This window comes from Lepeophtheirus salmonis, chromosome 10, assembly GCF_016086655.4.
Source record: "Lepeophtheirus salmonis chromosome 10, UVic_Lsal_1.4, whole genome shotgun sequence".
NCBI classification, from domain to species: Eukaryota; Metazoa; Arthropoda; class Copepoda; order Siphonostomatoida; family Caligidae; genus Lepeophtheirus; species Lepeophtheirus salmonis.
The window spans coordinates 1485939-1507674 of record NC_052140.2 but is presented as its reverse complement, the minus strand read 5'-3'; the positions used below and the strand labels follow the sequence as shown (position 1 = coordinate 1507674).

At 34.2% G+C, this 21736-nt stretch overlaps 6 protein-coding genes across 7 annotated transcripts; 2 read left to right on the top strand and 4 right to left on the bottom strand.

Annotated features, from left to right (window-relative positions):
* Positions 1-1884: 1884 nt before the first annotated feature.
* Positions 1885-3716, top strand: LOC121125138 (uncharacterized). The gene is made up of 3 exons (XM_040720267.2): positions 1885-2023; positions 2075-2432; positions 2495-3716. The coding sequence occupies exon 3, from the start codon at positions 2585-2587 to the stop codon at positions 3410-3412; it is 828 nt and encodes a 275-aa protein (XP_040576201.1). The 5' UTR covers positions 1885-2023; positions 2075-2432; positions 2495-2584; the 3' UTR covers positions 3413-3716.
* LOC121125137 (KIF-binding protein) lies at positions 3717-7645 on the bottom strand. Of its 2 annotated transcripts, XM_040720266.2 has the most exons (3): positions 7175-7352; positions 5651-7124; positions 3717-5584 (listed from the first exon to the last, which is right to left on the bottom strand). In XM_040720266.2, exon 3 carries the CDS (start codon positions 5372-5374, stop codon positions 3806-3808), a length of 1569 nt encoding a protein of 522 aa, XP_040576200.1. In that variant the 5' UTR covers positions 5375-5584; positions 5651-7124; positions 7175-7352; the 3' UTR covers positions 3717-3805. The 2 variants fall into 2 exon arrangements, with proteins under 2 accessions (XP_040576200.1, XP_040576199.1); XM_040720265.2 differs by having other exon boundaries at positions 6261-7645.
* Positions 7646-7901: 256 nt separating this feature from the next.
* On the bottom strand, positions 7902-11412 carry LOC121125043 (uncharacterized). Its single transcript, XM_071891402.1, has 6 exons — positions 10856-11412; positions 10194-10798; positions 9536-10139; positions 8920-9455; positions 8511-8846; positions 7902-8453 (listed from the first exon to the last, which is right to left on the bottom strand). Exons 2-6 carry the CDS (start codon positions 10741-10743, stop codon positions 8143-8145), a joined length of 2337 nt encoding a protein of 778 aa, XP_071747503.1. The 5' UTR covers positions 10744-10798; positions 10856-11412; the 3' UTR covers positions 7902-8142.
* A 906-nt stretch (positions 11413-12318) lies between these two features.
* On the bottom strand, positions 12319-14972 carry Tom70 (translocase of outer membrane 70). The gene is given in 7 exon segments (XM_040720145.2): positions 12319-13182; positions 13250-13474; positions 13540-13638; positions 13641-13896; positions 13953-14344; positions 14403-14582; positions 14647-14972. Coding segments are annotated over 7 exon segments (1743 nt in total). The 5' UTR covers positions 14836-14972; the 3' UTR covers positions 12319-12780.
* Positions 14973-17333: 2361 nt separating this feature from the next.
* Positions 17334-19342, top strand: Uvrag (UV-resistance associated gene). The gene is made up of 2 exons (XM_040720171.2): positions 17334-18176; positions 18258-19342. The coding sequence occupies exons 1-2, from the start codon at positions 17619-17621 to the stop codon at positions 19230-19232; spliced, it is 1533 nt and encodes a 510-aa protein (XP_040576105.1). The 5' UTR covers positions 17334-17618; the 3' UTR covers positions 19233-19342.
* Positions 19338-21260, bottom strand: Dbct (Dihydrolipoamide branched chain transacylase E2). Its single transcript, XM_040720172.2, has one exon. It carries the CDS (start codon positions 20908-20910, stop codon positions 19453-19455), a length of 1458 nt encoding a protein of 485 aa, XP_040576106.1. The 5' UTR covers positions 20911-21260; the 3' UTR covers positions 19338-19452.
* Between the last annotated feature and the right edge of the window lie 476 nt (positions 21261-21736).

The following is a 21736-nucleotide window of genomic DNA, read 5'->3' as shown; positions in this document are numbered from 1 at the left end:
CTACTTAATACTTCTGATTTTTTTTGATTTTTTTTTACGAAGCAACATAAACTCAATTTTTGAGTTAAATATCCATATTTCGGAACGCGTAATATTGCGCAATCTTATGACCAACAGCTACTTGATATTGACTAAATCAAGGTAAAATTTGTCAAAACAACTACAGGTTTTCAAAGCCACAGGTATTTGACTAATTGATTCATTTGTAGAACTTGAAAATACTAAAGAGATAATTTTATTTCTGTCAGATTAAACACACCTTTATAAAAATGAGTATGTCTATAAAAAGATTGCTTATTTTATATATCTGCCTTCAAATTTGAAGTCTACATAAAATTTTGGTTTAGAAAACATTTATTACTTATAAGAATTAGAAACATGATATTTCTCCGATTTTGGCAGTGAAACCGGGGTCGAATTTCAAATCATGTCATATGTACTTAGTAGTAATATAACTGTGTGTATTTGAACTTTATAATATGCCACATAATATTTATATTTTAGTATTTTGTATTAAAATAGTCAAAACTTAGATCATCCATGGAATGTTCAATTATTCCATTATCCTCATCCGAAGTACTGTAAATTCTTTATCTCATTTTTTGGTTGCGACTTGTACAATTTGCTTATTACGTTACAACCTGTACAAAATCTCGTCTTGTACACAACATATATATATATATATAGAAACGATGATTGTTTGGAGGGGATGAAACGGAAACTGAATTATTAACACAGATTTCTGAAAAAAGTAATCAATAATATGTTGTAGAAGAGAAAATATATATAAAAAATGGTATAACCTAATTTATCAAGTATTAGGTCCACTTTGACAGTATTTCACTGGGCTAATATTTAGCTGTTAATAGGTTCATAATTGATTTAGAAGCAAAGTATTCAAAATTAAATGCTGTTTGGGGGAACTCAATTATAATTCCATTTATTGCATCTAAAAAATTGTTTGGATCTTATTTTTAATCATATCCTCTTGAGTAAAGCCTGATTTAGTTGCGATTTGCAACTTTTTCCTTATTACACCAAACCTTCCCCTAACTCTCCCACCTGAACCTGTTCAAACAAGATAGGGGTCATGACTCATGGGTGGCATTTATTAAAATTTTGAGAAACTAAAGAATTTGGTAATTGAATTGGATCCAAATGATGTACTTTCAATTGAGAATGGCCAAATACCAGTATCTTTTATAGGAGTGAAATCTGTTGATGATGGGAATTTAATGGCCTTCACTAAAACAAATTTGTCCTTTTACCCGGAAACAATGCATAATAAACAAGGGACTTTAATTCAAATATCGTTAGCTATATCTGCATAGGCAGTTGAACAAATTCAAATGATTAATTTATTATTATTGGCCAAAAAAGAAGGCTAAAATGGAATTTGTTTAATAATTAGTGACCTCAACGGCGATGAGGATGAAAATTCCTTCTTTAAATGTCCCCTGATAATGCTCTTTTAAATTTTATCAAGCTACAACAAATATTGAATTTAACTACAGTCCTTTAGGCTTCAGTTTGTTTTAAAATGTATCTTTTAAGCGTAATTATTTTTAGGACTATTTTGAAAAAATATTTTTTCCATGAAAGACAAATTTGAACCATAAATATTAAATCAATTGACAACAATAAATATTGTTAATTTAATTTGTGATTAAAAAACATCAAATTTTGAGGTTGTCTTTTTAACAAATTGTATCCCCTCCCTCTGTATGCCTTTTAGCAACTTTAGGTAAAAAATATTGCAACTAATTCCAAGCTCTACTCCTGGGTCACTTATTATTAAGCAGATCCTGCCGATTTAATTGAACAACAACCGGTTACTTCAAAATGTATTGCGTAATTGTATTAAGGTGTTGAGTGTAGTAATTAATAATTATACTAGTTTTAAAAAAGCATGTACATTTTGTACTAAAATATGTTTTATATATATATTTTGCAAAGAAGTTCCTTCGGTGATTATTTTTGATGAATATTAAAGAGCATGTATATTTCAATGGAGGTGGTTTAGGTATTATTATATACTATCACTATGCATGTAGATAATATTATATTCTTTTAGGTTAGGAGGAGAAAGTGAAGATGGATAAACAGAGAACATTTCAGTCTTCACCTGTCTTAAAACATTCAAGCACATTGACTCATATGTATGTATTTGGGGAGGGTTTTTTGGTGAAGTGAATAAGACGAGGGTTCACCTTAGCACAAGTCCCACATACATACTACACGCATGTAGTTGCCGTTTTAAAAGTAGTAGTATGATGATAGTAGATGAAGGTTTTTTAATTCTTAGTTATATTATATATAGTACATATGTACAGTTTTTTTAAAGTTTTACTGTGTACGTGGTTGTTCGTTCTTCTGAATGGCACAAAGAATTCAATTCTTTTGATAGAAGAAAAAAGAGATCTCAATTGAATGTATGTAATAGTCCTATAGTTGCATGTAATTCGATCCTTGAATATATAATAATTGAATTTAGGAATTAAAACATACATCGTCTATTGGAAGTCATTATGCCTACATAAGTACATACATACATTACAAGTAATTACATCCGTGTTGTTTCGATATGTGGCGGCAAATAGTCTGTTCAATCATCATTCTTCTCTTCTCCATCCAAACTTCCTCCTCATCCATTGGAAAAGAAGTCGTACAGAATTGCTTGAATGATCCTCCCAATTGTACTTCCTATGATTGCTTGGCTAAATCGAAAAGTGAGGATATTCGAAGTTTATCTTCCATGCGTTGTTCCACGGATGAACATTGTTTTATTGAGAGTACAGGACTCTATTGTAGAGCATTTTCCAGTGGAGGTTTCTGCGACTGTCCTCTAGGCTATGCCTATGATCCACAGGAGTGCAACTGTAAACAGGCTGAACCTTGCTCTGGGAGCTATTGTCACAATGAAATGAAATGTTCTGATCAGAGATGCTCCTGTAAGGGATATTTAGGAATAGATGTACTCTTCGAGCCTCATGGTCGACTCTGTGTTCTTCCAAGAATATCATCTGAATATATATTTCAAGGACATTTTCATCCAGGAAGTCGTACGAGTCTCTCTGGAGCAACCATTGGGCTAATCGTGATAACAGTGTTAGTTTTTTTGGTAATTACTCTCTCAATCATTCTGCGCTGGTGCTTTAAGGGCTCATTTACTTGCAAAAAGGGGGATTATGAATGTGAAGAAGATTCATATCCTGGAGGGGGTGAGGCTCCATTAAGGAGGAATGATGTCCATGTAGCTGCATGGGACCTTCCTTCTTTGGACTATTTAACCGAAGAAGAAGCAGCCCTCAAATACATAAAAAAGGAGAGACGAAGTCCTGATGAAGGTTCCTCCTTACCAGAGTGTGAGCAATCTCATATCAATGCTGGATATATATCAGATAATAACTAAAAACCAGCTATGATTAAATTGGAAAAATATTGATAAAGTCGATATGACTCTAAGCACCCCCAAATTACGTATGTACCGAATATCTCACAATCATATCGAACTTTAAGGTGAATTTATCTCCTATTAAAGTTATAAAATACCTATTAAAATTATTAATAATAAGTTGTTTTTTAGACGCCATATAAGTACCCATATATTATATATTTTGTTATTTCAATTGATTTTTAAGTGAAAATCGTCTTTTTAAGACTGTTGTATTCATAACTCTATGTAGATATGTAATGAAATACATACTTTGATGATATATTTCGTAAAATTGTGTATATTTTACTCATGGATAATTACTTTACATGTTTGGTAATTCGATTTTACTTTAATGATTCAATTTGTTTATTATTTCTTGACAATTGCATGAAAGCTATCAATAAACTCCAACATTTCCGTAATCACTTCCTTGTTTTTCAAAATGATGGGTGATGTGGGATTCTGTTGACAGAAATTTCTAATTAAACTATAGCATTCCCATTGGCATTGTCGAGCATATTTTACATCCTTTGGTGGCTGCAATTTTCCGTATAATTTCCCCAAGTGCAAGTAAGCCACTATAACAGAGATCCCTTCTTCAGAATCCGTAATGCTGGGTAGGGTGAAAGATTCTACAAATTTTGTATAATTATGAATGGCCAAAGATATAACAGTATTTCGTTGCTTTGAGTCTTCTTTTATTTTAAACATTTCTTCGTAGCTACGTCCTGACTCCATCCAAAGAGATCTAGATTCCTCCATATAATGAGAGGGATTTAGAATTTTTAACACTTTATCCATCATTTCCACTTGTTTACGGTACGTTTTGTATTTTTTTTCTGGAGATGACTGGAATTTTACAATCACATGTAGCATGGAGCACATACATTGGACAATTATGATATAGTCAATACAATGATCATCCAGAGTGAAATACTTGGCGGCTAAATTAAGGGATTTACATCCAATAGTGTACATTGTAAGGGCTTCTTCTAGAGAAGTAACAGGCTTAGTAGGAATCGACATCACATCTGGGTCAAGCTCAATAACGGTAGGAATGGGTACTTCCTTATCATTTGAGATCTCTTTCCGTTCCATTATTGACAAGCAAAACTTTCCTAATTGTCCTTGAGCATTTGCAAAGATCCGAGGATATCTTTCATACTCCATTGTCTCCTTCTTAGAACATATGGTAAATGTTATCGCAAGATACTTTTTAGCGGTGAGGAACATAGAATTCTTCATTAAATGAGATAAAATACTCAAGGCTTTTTCACACCAATCAATTGGATCATAATTTCCAAGCTCTAATTGCCTATCCAATGCATAAAGACATTTCTTTGCTGCTTCTTCGTGAAGTCCCAACTTTTGATACGCATTGGCTAAAGCACAAGCTGTACAAAGATTTGACGTTTCAAGTATGTAATTTGATTTTTGAAACGATGAAGGATCTAGCAGAGAGTCTATGTTATGAAGATTATTACTTTTCGACGAATACTCAGTAAAGAGATCATTTGCACTCTCTAAATGCTTTCTACCTTCTTCATAACAAGCTCTATGTATCCAAATCCAACCTAACTGATTCAAAGCCTCTATTTCTTGTAAAACACAAAGCTCTCTATTCTTGATATGAGTAAATTCTTCAAATGCTTTCTTTAAATTTTCCTCTTGATCTGAAATTTCTTCTGAAATAGAATCAACATTGGCATGGATTGTCCAAAAAGTTCCTCTTAGAGAATAGCCATGATCATTTGAAAAAGAGGATATTTTAACAACCATTTTCTTTATAATATTCCGAGCGGAATTAAGTCTTTCACAATAACTTTCATTTAAATCCGTATCTTGATCAGATGTTTGAAGAAGGCTTTTAACAACCTCATAGTCCTTTTGCAGTTCAGATAAAACATTTTGAGGGATCTTATCACCGTCGAGCAACATTTTTATTAAATATTTATAACAGACTATAAACTTCCACAAATAGGTCAATGACTGTATCTAAAATGACGTCTTCAAACCACAAATCCTCAAACTCATGGTCGTAATACTTTAGTACAGAGGATTGAAATGTCCTCAAAGCGATATTTAACTCTTTTCTACCCTTTCTATCCAGAAACGAACGAACCAAGTGGTACTGCTCCAATGATAGATCTGAAAAACAAAACAAAAAAAACAATCAGAAATTGTTCAATTTAAGTATGTATGTTTTTTAGGGACCTAAATGAATTAAACTGATTTTTGATTCAATAGATATAGAATTAACTTCTTTGGGCAGTGATCCGAGAAGGAGAGATTTATTAGATCTAGAGGGGCAGCAATATTGGATAAAATTAATTCCACTCTCTTGAGACCAATATCCTCTCAATTCCTCGGCAAATGTTTCGTTCACAAACGAAACAAATTCCTCATGAAACAGAGGAATACGAAACAAGGGAATTTGAACATTTACAAAATGCCCTCCTTTCGGATTCATCCAAAGCCTTAATAAACGCATTAGTTTTTGAACGTCAGGTATAAAATGTAACGATCGAACACAAAGAATGATATCTAATGGATCCTTGGGCCCAGACCATGTCAAAATATCTTGCCCATAAACAAAATGAAGCCGATCTGAATAGAGGGACTCAGAGGATCCTAGTTTATTATTCAAATCAACCCCAGTGATGTGAATATTCGGGAATCGATGATATAAACAACGGGTCAAATCACCGTTCCCATGTCCAATTTCTAATACATTCAGGCGATCTTTATTATGAAGATAAGGCTCCAGAAGAGTAGCAACACTCTCAGTCACCTCCTCATTCATTTTATCAAATAAACTGTTTACCTTTTCAAAATTGTCTCCAAATAGTAACGTTTTTTGAGCTGAGTGCTTGCACTACACCCCTCTGTATTCTATGTCAAAGTGATTTTTACTGCTAGTAGGAATCGTGATTTCATTTATCGACCTTGTCCGCTGCCTCGCCTTTTCAACAACGCACGCGCAACAATTTTTGCCAAGTGTATAATATATTGATTAAATCCTTCTATTCAACTCCATTATATGAATACCTTAGTTATAAGTTTTAGACTTATAATTAAATATATATTCAACAAAAAATCTCCCAACATGAAGATAATGATTATTTGCACATCCTTCAAAAGTAGAGGACAGCGAATAAAAAGAGATCATATTCATAGAATATTTATGTTTTTGCAAAATCATATAAATCTATTGAAAGTAAGGTCCATTTCATTGTCGGCATTCAGAGGACAATATATCATGTTATCCTTAACAAAATATTTTCATTACGATATTAATTCCTCATTAGAGTTGAATGACATCTATAAATTTTAGGAGGGTTTGTTTCTTAACTTTTTTCGAATCTCGATGATGACTCGTGCTGTTTTGTTGTTCTGTAGTAAGAAAATATCCTATATAAAATGCCATTGACCTACGATGCCATCTTTAGATCGCACATTTCATTAATCAGTTTAAGTTTGAAAAAATGACAAAAACTCTTTATTTTGTCCATAAAGATTAAAATAAAACATAATTAAATACAGTTATTTTTCTAAAGTCACCCCTCTGGTTGGAGTAATAAGAGAGAATCTCTCCTTTCTAAAAAAAAATAAGTAGAAAAAAAGTTACTCTGCTGTACTTAGATCCTCAAAATGTCCTCAAGTCCTCTTTTTGCTTCATAGGAGAACTCTAAAAAGAGAGCCTTATTAAATTGATTAATAGATTGTAAAAATGTCTACCAAAATGATTTATGTAATGTGGTGTTCAGCTGAATGTAATGAAAGAGTTATACAATTCTTGTTGCCGAAACACCAAGGGGTAATCGAGTAAATGGGAGTCACGGAATGGAGAGGAATGATTGTAGACGGAGAATTAATATGAACGTACAGTGTATTTGATAAAGGATAAAAGACGACTAAAATATAGAATATTTGTAAAACGGAGAATAAAGGTTATGATAGAACAAGGAATACTATACTGATAGAAGAACGTAGATTGGTGATTAAAATCAGTAGATACTACTAAGAATGTACATGACTAAAATAAGGGGTGTTTTAATAAAAAAAGGTTTAATATAATTAATATGTAGAGCATGCAAATATAATATGTAAAATAAAGAATAATAATACATTGTTATAATCTTAATGGAATAAAGAAATAATTTTTGCTTGTTTTCAAACCTACACCAAAGTGTGCGACCTAAAGATGACGAGGGGGAACAATGCAATTTTGCATAGGTTATTTTCTTAGAACATAACCACTTTTACGCAGCATTTGTAATGTAAATTCGAAAGAAAGTGAACAAGCAAACCGCCCTAATATATTATATAGAATGCAAATAATATTCTATTTTTAAACCATTTCTTTGTATAAATACTTGTACATGCCAAGGATACCTGTTCTACAACCAATAGACTTTTGAGTTATACATATATATAATAATAATGATTTTTATACAGACTAAGGTTGTAAATAAATAAACATTTAATTAAATGATCTTGACATACATTAAAAGACTGCCTATATAAAAATAGAACAGCTACACATGGTTCATTAGGAGTACATAATATTAATGAATTGTTATTCTAGATGAGAGTTGAAACATTATTATAAAAACTAAATAATATTTGTGTAGTACATAATTATATATTAATTAAATCAATCCTAATTAACATAATCGGAAAATAAAATGAGATGGCTTTATAATTTATATGAGTAGGTAGTCCTTGTAATTTTTCACTGATTTGAGTTGTTTCCTTAATTTGTTAATAATATCAGACGGTTGAATGACTATAGACATTTCTCTTCCAGTGTTAGCTAATCTCTCTGCTGCTTCGCCATCCTTATTCAGAATATTTAAGGGTCGACCATTTATTTCTGTGATAGACCATGGAACAAAAGTTTGTCCATCGAAGCTTCGTATTTTCGGTATCATACCATGAACAGATGCTGGGCTCCCAGGAATAACCTCTTTAATATCTGAATTAGTGCTATTAGCAACTATACCAAGGGGTTGACCTAAATTATATATACACATTTATTATGAGTAAATTGATCAAAAAACACTTTTAGTACCCTCGGTTTCTCTTTTAATGAAAAATGTTTGACCAAATGGTATTCGACGAACAATGATTTCAATGTGCATTTCCGCTGTTTTTTGCTTGACAATTTTATGAAATTCAGATGCACTTCGAACAGGAACGCCACCAGAGCCCATACTGACAATTTGATCTCCCAAATGAAAAGCCTTGTACAAAATAGGGAAGTCTGTTTGTTTTTTCCATCCCGCTACCCAGAGGCATCCAAAAATGTCAACAAGTGCAATTGAATTTATACAGTCTCTTTTACGAAGAGTTAATCGAACTCCAGCTGGATGTCCTATTTCCTGGCGTAGGCAAGTTACTTGTTGCTCTTTAAAAAATTAAAAACAAGTATATAATTATTTATTTAATCAATAAAAATTTATTTTGGGATCATAGTCTACCTTTTGAAGACCGAGAAGATTGAATCATATCAGGATGCAAATGAGGAGGCAGGGGATTATTGTTTACATTTGTGGGCAGAGATTGAGGAGGTGAAGTTGCACCAGGGGTTTGAGGAGGTGGGGGTGCTGTAGCAGGATTAGGTATCAAATATGAAGGATGACAAGTCAGCCCTGGAATCGGTACATGTGGAGGTATAGCAGATCCGGGGAGATGAAAGCTTGGCCTTGGAGGGCTACCAAATAAAGGTATGGGTGGATTACTCTCTGATAATCCAGGTATTCTCGGTAATGGTCGTCTGTGATAATTTGCTCGACGATCACTTTTTGCTAATGCCTGTCTTGGATTAGAATCTACACTTTCCAATGAATTGGTTCGAGTACCCAATCCAGCAATAGCTGAAGCTATATGTTGATCATCCAATAAAGGTCCTAAAGACGAAGATCTTTTTGTTCGTCTCCTGCGTTGAGAGTTGCAGTCTGAGAGACGACGAGACAAACGACGATTGCTCTCATTAGTATTGACATTTAAACTTCCACTTGAAAAATTGGAGGAAAAATAAGTGTATATCGAATAAAAATATAATGCCCAATGAATGAGGTATAAGCGAAATCTTACTTAGGTTCAGATATTATAGGTGGTGCCTGACTATTTCGACGAGATCTTCTTCTACTCTGTTGTTTTTCACTAGCTGCACTTCTTGTGGGTGATGCCGAAGATTCTTCTCTGGAAGCTTCACCAGAATCTTCCGCGGCATTATTTATAGGTATCACTGTCACATGTCTTGTAGGGTTTGTTTTATTCAAATACACACTACTCGCTCCAGTAGTGGGAGCCACTTTTGGACGAGCACCTCCAGAATTACTATTTGGAGTGGATGAAGCAGATGATGATTGAGCCGCGTTGGGGGTTGTATTTGTAGGAGAGGATGACTGCAATGATGATGCTAATGGGGGTGTACTTGGTGGACTTTGGTTCAAGTAAATTGAAGTTGTAAATGTCTGATTAGATGTATCTGATGCATCAACAATGCTTGTCCGTGATCCAGCAGTATTATTTAAAACAATTGGTGATGAAGAGGAGCAAGGAATTTCATTAAGTCCAATTAACGGGGGTTCTGGCAAGGGAGACATTGGATTTCGTGATGTAGCAACAGGTTGGATACTTATCATAGAAGTGGAATGATTCAAGAATGGATTCCCAATTTTAGAGTACAAATTACCTTCAAATAAAAAGTAAAATATAATTTTAGGTAGGAAAGAGAAAGAATACTGACCTCTAGGATTAAATATTCCCATCTCTCCAAGTTTGTTACGGATACATTCAACCCACTCCTCCATGGTCTGCCTGGAATTACAGGAAAATCTCACGGCGGATTTTTCAAAATTAATCACAAATGTCCATTCCGTATCCGCTGGCACAAGAGATGGAGAAATATGCTGACAAATAATTAAGGGAAACATCATGACAGGAGGTTTTGTAGCCACTTCACTGGGTTCATTCCATAGTTCGAGAAAGGGTAGAGTTTCATCATGAACAGAGAAAACGACCCAGTATCGATCCGATCTCATGAGTTTAGAAAGTGCTGAGCTCTTTTTCTCATTGTGAGGCAACCTTTTCAGAAATCCATTTTTATATATTTCTCGAATGAAAAAGGGTCTGAGAGGCGGTCGAATGTGACGTCCATTTGTCAAAAGTGAAGGGGCTGCTGCTCTTGGAATAGGTACTTGATCCGAGGATCCTGTTGTGATTGGCGGTGTTGGAAAAGTAGGAGGAGAAGGCCCATTACCCCACATAGAAGAAAGTGGCGACGTTGTGGCATTCATTGTTCCATATTATTTAGAGTGTTTGCGTGTTGCAACAGATTTTCGAGGATATCTCCTGCTCTAGGTACATATATAAAATACGTAACAATGTATTTACAAAGGTCACTTATACCTGTGTCTTTACTATATGTGTTCAGTTAAGGAGACTGATCCTCACTAAAAGCAAAATATCTTATATGTGCTACGTATGTGCGTAATCTTAAATCCTAGTGAATGTAGGTAACCGACTGGTAGTCAGTGGTTTAAGGATATTATACTTGTAGTAAGCTATAACGCACAATATGAAAAGTTACATTCACATCCATATAAGTAAAAAAAAAAAAAAAAACTTGAACACTCTCCTCAGCATTCACAGAAAGTGAAATTTCAATAGAAATTTTTTGCCATTAACCCCTCTTGGTTTCAAACATATAGTTTATGGTAACTAATAACTAATAATAACATATCGTACTCGTACGCCTTCCCTCCATGAACTGCTTCGTTTCTTTTTCCATGTTATTATTATTAGAGCACAACCTTCTTAAACCATCAACCATCGCGTATATAGCAGCAGTCCTCAATGAATTCCCCATTATTCAAATATATATATATACAATTCAATATATATTTTATGTACTATAAAAATATTGTTGTATCCGCCGTTCACTACCTGGCGCGGAGTTCTACTATTTAATATTATGGATATTATTTCATGACAGTAACTAACTTTGATGAGTATTATTTATTCCCAGTCTTTTGGAGTGTGAGGGATTAAGTCACAACGAATAACACTTGAATTATTTATTATTACATACATTTACAATTTACTGCATCTCCCCTTCTCATAGAGCGGATATTATAGGGAAGACAGAGAGAGTTGCACGCACTTTGTTTTTGGCTCAATTAATTCAAGGTATTTGACTTGAGACTCGCTAAATTGTAACACAACATACCTAGATATGTTTGCCAGTCTTTGAATCTATTTAATGACAATATTAGTCAATATATTTTCCACAAATTGTATATGAATGGGACTGTGCCCGTAGTCAGGGACGGTCACAAGATTGAATTTACATTAGAACTTGGGGAAATTATACTAAATAGTAGTTTTTAATAAATAAATAACTAGACTTTTGATGATGTTGAATTCATAACTTTCAAATTATTATACAACATGAGTAATATTATAAATATACTCTCAAAAACCTCTTCCATTTTTTGCCTTTAAAACATGTTTGATGTGAAGTGTAATTACGTAAAAAAGAAACAATACGAAGAAAATTATAGAAGCCGTCTCCTTTGTATTGAGCGTTATCAAATAACTCCTCACTGAGTTAGTTTTGAATTTTTCATAAAAATCTAAATCAATAATTCATGTCACATATGATGATATTAGTTACAGGAAAAACTCACTTGCTACATATTTTATCCAATATCTTAAAGAATACTTGGACAAAATTCATGAGAATAAGGAACTGTTGCAACCGTTCTCGGTCTTCCCTACTATGTTACGTATTATGAAAATGCCAAGATGATTTGAAAAAATACAATAATCGCAATTTTAACAACTTATATCGAAAAGTAATTCTCCACGCATTTGACTTTTTGAGTTTTTATTTATTCTTCCATAATGCAAATACATAAAAATATAAATGGATCACTTTTAGAAGAACAAAACTAAATTGTGTGTGAGAGAGAGAAGATAAAGGGTTGAATTGAGAGGGATGATGATAATATGATCTTAGATCCGTGAAACTCCCCACACTATATATAACAAAACTTGTGTGAGGAGGCAAAATTAATAGGAGAAATGAACTGATAAATTCAGCAGCATGTTAAATCTCTTCAATATCGGATAAAATTAATGCCCTAATAGAATTATATTCACGAATAAATGCAGGCGTAAATAAAGGAGATATGATTTATGAAACAAAGGAGTTGATAATTATGTAATCCTTCCTTCTATTAATTAATTAATAAATATAAACCCTTACTATATAGACGCCATTTAAAACACTAAAAAATATTTCTTCGTCATCAATGGATCATTAAATATTATTATACCATCTGACTAAACCAATTGAATGAATTTTTAGCTTGAAAATATCCGAGTCTTTTCCCAACTTTGGCTTGTGTCATGCAACCATATTTTTGACCAAAGTGATGTACCAAGTCCAATTCCACTGGAGACGAGGATATAGCTTTATCAAATAATTTAAGTGCTTTTTCGTGGTTGCCAGCGCGCATTTCAATTAAAGCAAGATGTTCATAGGCGATATGGCAGGAGCTGTCAATTTCTAAGGCCTTATTAATTAGTGTAGTAGCATTCTCGATATCCCCTTGTTGATCTAAAAGAACAATGGCTTGTTGCACATAGAGTAAAGGATCTTTAGGCTCAATGGCAATAGCTTTCTTAAAAATAGCGATGGATTTGTCAAATTCTTGTCCTCCACTCAATGCCTAAAACAAAATATAAACCATGGTTATTTCCATCAAGAATAAACAAGTCATGAACATGAGTGAGTACCTGAGCGTATAAAGTGTGACATTCTGAGCAATTGGGGTATTCCTCAATAAGCTTTTGGAAGGCTGATATGCAATCGTCGACACCCAACATATTCCCTTGACTCAAACATTTCCTTAATATAGCAGCATTCATCTGAGCTTTTAATATTGGGGAATCAGGACCTATCTCTAAAGCCTTATTAAAGTCTCTAATGGCCATATCAAGGTTTCCAATTAGTAAATGATGCTAAAAGGTGGTAAGAAAATTAATACATTTGTTTTATCTATCAACTACAAAGTTAAAACCCTTACTTTCCCTCGGTGATGGTAAACATCGGGATTGTCTGGTTGAAGCTCTTCAGCCCTCTGAAGATCCGCAAAACTGGACTCAGGATCCAACTGGGATCTTTTAACCTATTGATAAAAATATGTGATCTCTTGATTAGTGCATTCACCTGATAATACAAATCCACTTTGTCATCATTTATAATATCAGTAAGGTCATTAAAAGCTTGTTCAACATCCTTTGTGATAACACAAATTGTGGATCGTAGGAGCTTTGCTTGAAGTATATGAACACTCTTGGGATTCGTTAGTTCCTCTGTACAGAAAGAAACAATGGACCCATACTCTTCGTTTTCAAACGCATCCAGTGCCTTTTCGAACCCGCTAAAAAAAAAGCAAGGTATTATTGATTTAAAACAAAGCGTAGGAAATATATGTACCTCAAGCCATGCCCATTAGTGATGTTACCATTCTGAACATCCAAACTCATCTTAAGACAAGGGTCCTTAATAAAATAGCTGAAAAAGGATTTCACCATCATTTTAGTTGGAAAAAGAGGTTTCTTGACATATCTTTGAGCCTCCAACGTCCCGAGCTCTATAAGTAATGAATCTAAGGCCAGCATGTGTTCTTGGGATTTGAAGGAACTGAGGAGATTAAGAGCTGTATAGTCCTCTAGGCATTTAACAAGAAGCTCAATTTTCACTTCAGTTTTGGACTCTTTATCTACAAGGTGGTGCACCGCTTTGCTTCTCCGATCCAGTGCCTTGACGTAATTGCCGGCGTAGGACAAGGCTACATCGCAGTCACTGACAACACAGTCAAGTTTACCCTTCAAGATACAGGAGTGTCATTCCTATTAGTAAATCAATTATCAAGACTCCTCTTACCAGCTGCTCATAGGCCGCAGCCCGGTTCTGATGGAAAATTGAGAGATCACGGAGTTGGTCTGTGGGACACACAGAAATGGCATCTGAATAGGATTTGATGGCCAACTCATAGCGCCCTTGGAAGAAATATTCGTTTCCCTTATCCTTGTGTGCCACGGCCTGTTTTAAGGGATCTTTCATCTAGGAATTCAAGGAGTAAGTCACATCATTACAATCAAAAAGTTTAGGGAAAGGGAACTTGTACTTGGGAAGCCTCCTTTTTAGGAGATGCCTTTTCAGAGTCCTTCTTATCCTTGGGCCTTGAGGTACCACCAAATAAGACATACGCGATTCCAGCTGCGACAGGAACACCTATGGCTAATCCCAAGAGCCACTTGGGTACTCCTCCTCCAGTCTTATCTACAGTCGGAGACATGATTAATTCATCAATCATCAGCGCAAATTCCTCAGTTCAATTATTTAAAAAGTGGATGAGCAATGAGTTTGATTAGGAAATGAAATGGGAATAATGAATACGAGCCAGGGAAAAGGGACCAATTGTAGGCGGTTTCAGTATGAGTTCATAATTTTCAATAATAGTAGCTAGCTTCATGTGCCCCTAGAAGACACTTCACGTGACATCATTTTGGCTGTTTGTTCTTTTCTTATTTGCAAAGATCACATCAATAACTAATAAGCTGGAAGAGCACATACCTTTATCAAGCAACTTCTTCATGTAAAAAATATCTTTTATGAGAAATTCTACTTGGTGAACTCACTCATTGATATGATTATATTTGTTGGGGTTTTCATTTCATGTCAAGATCACGGGGTATTTTATACAAATCTTTCATTTAAGCATAATATTTAAAATTCCGAAAAATTATTATTTAGTCGATGCATATTTACAACATAATAATCTTGTAAAAAATCTAACTGAAGCTGAAAGACACATTTATTAGTTTATATAATTAATTATTTTTTTTTATGAAAATTTACGTTAAAAGACCTTTAAACATATATATACTTTGATTTTGAGTTCTAAATATCCAGATAGTCCATCCTTTTTGCATCAAATTTCAAATATTATCACAAAATGAAAGAGCTGCCTAAATTACCGCGTGATGTTCATATAAAATTAGAACTAATTCAAATATCATAGTTATATAGCTGTACAACGCTCATATGAGTCGACCAAATAGGAATTTATCATCAAAAGGCAAGTTAATGTATTTCTATTAACCTTGATCAAAAGGGATGTTTTTCACCAAAGGAGGTTGCGTGGTTGAAGTCTATGCTCCTCCATATAAAATAAAAGATTGGATCACATGAAAAAAATGTGGACTTCACTACTACTCTTATGACGTCAAAAAATGGTGATACATATTTTATTGTTATTACATACTAGGAAAGACCGGGGGAGTTGTTACAAAAACCCTTAGTTCGCTTTTTTTTTTTACAATATAATAGATATATTAAGTCCTTATGCAGATTATAATTCATACCTGTCCTTTCCACGAGTATGCTTATTTCATTTCATATATATCTGTATACGCAATAATCAATCAAGAAAAATTTATCTTGTTACTTGTCTTGATCAAAAATATTTTTTTTACGAAGAGTTGGACACGACGTTGTTGTGACTTGTCAGTATAAAAAATATATTGGAATTCAAATTCTATGTATTAAACCCAAATATACACTTGTTACCAATAGTCTATAAACATGTTAAGTATATCATAATATGTTGTATAAGCAAAATGTTAGCAAATAACATTCACTGTTAAAACAGTTGTGCGGTCTACTCTAAAGCTCTGATTAATATATACCTATATAAAAGTAGAAATAATAATATTGAATGAGGGAATGCTGAAACGAGCTCTTTCATGAGTTTGACAACAGTGCAAAAGAATGTTCTATTCATATTTATAAAGTAAATGTATTTCTATTAACCTTAAGTAAACGCAGTCATTAAATAGCTATTTTAACAGCTCATATCCTACCCATTACAAAAAATAACTACATTTAATATATATAAGGTTAAACCATAAAACAAGGATCATTTCAATGATGTAGTTCTACAATATACACTATTATACCATGTCAATATGTAACCAAGCCAATTTCCTATCTTGACTAAAATGGTTTAAAAAATTGTTAGTACATAGTAATACTACCTACCCAGCATTTTTTTTTCAAATCAAATTGCATCCAAATTATTTAATTTGTAAGCTAAACCTTGTGTTTCTTAAGTAACAACTAGCCTCATGCTAATAAAAAAAGGAAAACTCTTTCAAAAACTGTTATTCTTTTCTCCGAAACTTTGATTGAATTGTCCATTAGCTTCATTTTATTTTCAAATGAATATTGTACATAATGTATTATGTTTAACTATAAAATTGGGTTGATTAAGAATACATAATAGATAATTGTTGAATGCTTAAAATTTCTATAAAAATAACAAAGTTGAACAGAGGTTATGCTGTTGACTCGGTTTGTATGTCTGTTGGTTAGTAGGATACCGGCAAAAGATTTTGATTTAACTTTGTGCGATGATTATATATGGTCGCATTAAGTGGTCATTACATTTTGAAAGGTCAAGGTCGCACAATACGTTAAAAATCATAATCGACCATAACTTTGGAAAATATTGAGGTACAGAGCCCAAATGGGCGTCATTATGTAGGTTTAATACAGATGCTTCATATAGCAAAAATGACTATAGGCAGAGATTTGCGCTGTACCGGGTGCCAATTTTAGATATTTTAAAAAAAATGAGTAAGATACGCGCTGTTAAAGCTTCAATTGACTGGATTAACTTTTTAAATTGGATACATTTCTTTTGTACTTGAGTCAACTTAAGCGCACGCCATATTCATTGAATCTGGCTAAAGCGTTTTAACGCTTTAAATCTGGCTAGAAAGAAAGAGGGGGGAAATCAAAGGAGAGCGAGGAGTGTGCTCTATGTATCGATAGTAAAGAAAAAGAAATAGGAAAAAAAAGTGATGTGAGGACAAAGTTTAAATATGCAGCTTTGTGACTCTGCTCATCAAAATATCTGAGGACTGACTGGAGTCAACTACTGCTCAACTCCTTATTTCTTAGTTTTGGTGATTACGTTTGGATTACTCAATAATTGAATAGGGGAGGAGGTTCTCCTCGTGGAATGATTCTCCAGCCTAGTTGTAGGAGTGGTCCTTCCTCGTCCTTGATGGTGAGAAATCATATGATGTACATATGATGATGGAGTCAATGCGACACACAGGCTTTATGAGCAAGAAGCCCTGGTTTCCTCCAGGAACGTTCCAACTCCGCGTCCGCTCCATTTCCTCCCTTGTGTTCTACAATCATGAGGTGGTTGAGGATGAAGGAGAAGTGTGGATCTCGGATGAGAATGAAAAGCTTCTTTGGAGTTTGTGCCTAAAGAAGAAGCAGGATGATCCCTTGATCCTCAAGATCCCTCATGAAAGCATTCTCCACTCGGACACTTGTTTTAGAATATCCTTCCGCTCTGGCTCTTCATGTCAGACATGGGTCGTTTCCGATTTGAAGTCCCTCCCATCCCTGGGCACATCCCTTCCAGAGGGAATTGCAGAGAATGAGCCCCTTTGTTTCCTTGGAATCCTGGGAGGAAATTTCCTTTCTCTAGTTCCTAAGGGCAATGCGCCCACGTTGAAGGTACTTGACTTCCTTACACCCATCTCGGTCTCCAGTTATTCTCTGTCACTACTACTTAAATTGCGGAGACATCAGCGTGCCTTATATCAGAGAGAAGCAGACAACCAGAGTCTCAAAGTAGGTCTAATATCAATCCCACATCCCTTAATTCATTCATTTATAATCTCCTTCTTTTTATCTTTTTATATATATATATAGCAAGAGCTTGCGGATCAAGGCTTAGATCCACATAATACTAAAATTCTGGATCCTGACTCCTCTCTCTCTCTACACCAAAGGATATTCATTTCAGATCCCTCAAAGAAAACTCCCTTTGAACGCAAGAGTCAACTACTTATTTCATCAAAAATTGAGTACCTTAAATGTCAATTGGATCTACTAAGGTCCGAAAAAAAAAGACTCAGTGATAAGAATACTTTAGTGAAGAAGGAAATAGATTTATTAACTGAAGGCATACGGAAGAAAAGGGATGTGATAAAAAAGTTATCCGGAGATACGGACTCCCTTAAGTCATCATTAAACGTCTGGTCAAAAACGTGTCAGAAGAGTGCTGAGGATTTCCAGTTACTTGATAGTCATATAAAAGAGACACGTCTTCACTTGGTGAATTCAATCAATGACCTCTTCCCAATATCCATTGATAGTAATATCCCAACAATTCGATGGGTTTCTCTGCCAAATTTATCATCGCTTAGCCGTCCATTTTTGAAACAAGACACTCTTAATGTTGTATCCATTGTTTTAGGGTGGATCGCTCATCTCGTTCTATTAATCTCTCGTTGCCTTGATATTCCATTAAAATATCCAATCAAAGCCTCTGGCTCTGTATTTGCGATCAGAGATGATGTTTGTCGAATTCAAGAGGAGGATTTGCGTGACTTTCCTCTCTCTGCTCGTTCTGTGGATCTTAGTCGATGTGAGTATGGTATTTATCTCCTCAATAAAAACATTTGTTATCTTCGTTGGTCATGTGGACTTCCTCCTGGTGATGTAAGAAAAATTCTTCACAATGTGGTGGATCTATATAAACTGAGTTTCAAAAGTTCTTCTTTTAAACCTTTAGACGGAGCTGAGCTAGAGAGTTTATCCAAGTACATTGTTCTTCGCCCTCCGTGGTTGATGAATCGAAAATTCAACAATAATAATAACATGTTACTTGATTATAACGCATAGGTTCTTCTTCTGTCTAATGTTATCGTTTAATTATTATATATACATATTATATATTTTTGAATCATTTTCTTTATTAGATAAATAATAAAAAGTTAAACTCTCACATTAAAGGATATAATATCTTTCTATATTTTATCGTCATATATCATTATTGAGCAAGTTATAAAAAAAGGATCTACAAATGGTTTTAAGTAAAATGAATCTCACTAATTAATTATTATTATTTAAGATGCATCAACATTGTCTCTGGATTATCAATCATGTCTTTCATGGAGTTGCTGAATCTGGCAACAGTAGCACCATCAATTATCCTATGATCCGCTGACCAACTGATATTCATTATACTTGCTTTAACGATTTTATCGTCCTTGTCAAACTTGGGAACTGCTTTAATTGCTCCAATGGCACCAATTATAACTTGTCCAGGAGTGATAACGGGTTTCATGTACGTACCACCAATGGATCCGATATTAGAAATAGTAAAAGTACCTCCATTAAGATCGTTAGAAGAGAGTTTCCCCTTCACCCCAAGATCCTGGAGACGGTTTAATTCTGCACCAATTTCTAAAATGCTTAGGGCCTGCACATTTTTCACATTAGGAACGAGAAGACCATTTGGAGTATCCATTGCTATTCCAATGTTATGATTCTCTCTGAAACTGATAATCTCTTTTTTAAAATCAGGAACAGCATTAAGAATTGGATACTGCACTAAACCTAGAGAGGCTGCCTTTATAATGAATGGCATGTAAGACAATTTGACTCCTCTTTCAAGGGCTGACTTACGAAGGAGATTTTTAATATCCGTTAGTTTATCAACCGTAATTTCATCTGAATAAACAAAATGAGGTATTTGAAGAGATTCAGTCATAGTCTTTATCATTGCTTTGACATAAGGACTCATAGGTTTGATCTCATCCTTTTGCGGAATAACAGGGCGAGGAGGGACTAGTGGTGTCAGAGGAGGGTCTGATACTTTAGTGGCAATTGGTACAGTTTTAGGAGAAACGGATGATGAGCTGATATCACTATTTCTCTCTAGAAAAGCAAAAATATCATCCTTGAGGATGCGACCCGCTTTTCCTGAGGCTTCTACATCCATCAAATTAACATTATTTTCAGCTGCAAGTCGACGAACGGCTGGGGTTGCAAGTCTTTTTCCTGTAGGCCTTTCCTCAGAACTGAAGGAAGGTTCAACTGCACTTTCAGCTTGACTATCCATTATTTCTCTCTCTCCTTCGATTTCTCCATCCAAATCAGCTTCAATGTCCACAAGAGGATCTCCAGTTTGAGCAATTTCATCTACCTCATAGTATAACTTTTTTATTTGTCCGTCATAACGAGAGGAAATTGTCACGGATGCCTTATCAGAAGTCACTTCACATATTTCATCAAACTGTTTCACAACGTCTCCGGGCTTGACGAACCACTCCTTGATAGTCACTTCTTTTATCCCTTCACCGATATCTGATAAGTAAAATGGAATAGTGGTTTTTCCATGGAGTGGAGCGAGGGTCTTTAGAGTCCGAAGGACTGGACGAGTTTGCCTTCCACTAACTGGAACCTCCTTTCGTATTCTACGGGAAAGATAATGAGCACTCTCAACACTTTTGGAGGTCCTAATGGATCGGAAAATAATAGAACTCCATCTTGGATCAGTTCTAAGGATTTTAAACATTGTCCAGAGTTGGAGCTTTTGGAATGTTATTACGATTGGAAATATCCGGGAAGAAAATAAATAATAATACTTTAAGATCCACTCTTTTCCAAGGTAGTATTTAGCTTAGTATATTGTGCGTATTTGCTGCTCACTTGCCGATGACCACCTATATTACTAAATACCTGCCTTTCTATCTACTTTCTTCCTTACGACCTCATATCCTCTTCCCCTGTGTTGAAATGAGCCTGATTCAACCTCCTTAGTTGCTTATTTTTATTTATTTTATGATATAAGAGCCTCTATAATTACTAAATGATCATTTGAAGGAGTTGGATGTTTATGGGAATATATTTTGTATCAGAAATAGTATACCTGGAACATTTTATGTGTATTCACATCAGATCATATGACTACATTTTGTATATCAACTCCTTACACACGTTGTCACTTTTTTTTTTTGTAACAGTAAAGTTTTAAACTTGTTCAAACACATTAATACAATTTTGCTATTATTAAAGGAAATACAATACTTCATTAAGGAATAATTAATTAAATAAAACAAAATCCTTAGACATGAAACTATAAACTTATTTCAAATTTTCACGGATATGTTGGATTATTGTCATCAATTAGTTATATTGGTTTTAGAACTAATAAATGGTGAATCCAGGTTAAAAATAATACCAATAATTTGGTTCATGCAGCTATAGTTCTACCATAAAAAAAATCGGTAGATTTGTAATTATAATATCACTCAACTTAACTTATATAATGATGATTCTCATATTTTATTCAAAAAGCCAGCAATGGGTACTCATTCATCACATAAATCCAGAATTCTTCA

Bases quoted from the DNA above. Each gene is read 5' to 3' on its own strand.
- LOC121125138 (XM_040720267.2), top strand. From the start codon at position 2,585: ATGTGGCGGCAAATAGTCTGTTCAATCATCATTCTTCTCTTCTCCATC.
- LOC121125137 (XM_040720265.2), bottom strand. From the start codon at position 5,374: ATGTTGCTCGACGGTGATAAGATCCCTCAAAATGTTTTATCTGAACTG.
- LOC121125043 (XM_071891402.1), bottom strand. From the start codon at position 10,743: ATGAATGCCACAACGTCGCCACTTTCTTCTATGTGGGGTAATGGGCCT. The intron at 10,140-10,193 runs GTCAGTATTCTT...TTTTATTTGAAG, and splicing joins GGGAATATTTAATCCTAGAG to GTAATTTGTACTCTAAAATT. The intron at 8,847-8,919 runs GTAGACTATGAT...AATTTTTTAAAG, and splicing joins ATCTTCTCGGTCTTCAAAAG to AGCAACAAGTAACTTGCCTA.
- Uvrag (XM_040720171.2), top strand. From the start codon at position 17,619: ATGATGATGGAGTCAATGCGACACACAGGCTTTATGAGCAAGAAGCCC. The intron at 18,177-18,257 runs GTAGGTCTAATA...ATATATATATAG, and splicing joins CAGACAACCAGAGTCTCAAA to CAAGAGCTTGCGGATCAAGG.
- Dbct (XM_040720172.2), bottom strand. From the start codon at position 20,910: ATGTTTAAAATCCTTAGAACTGATCCAAGATGGAGTTCTATTATTTTC.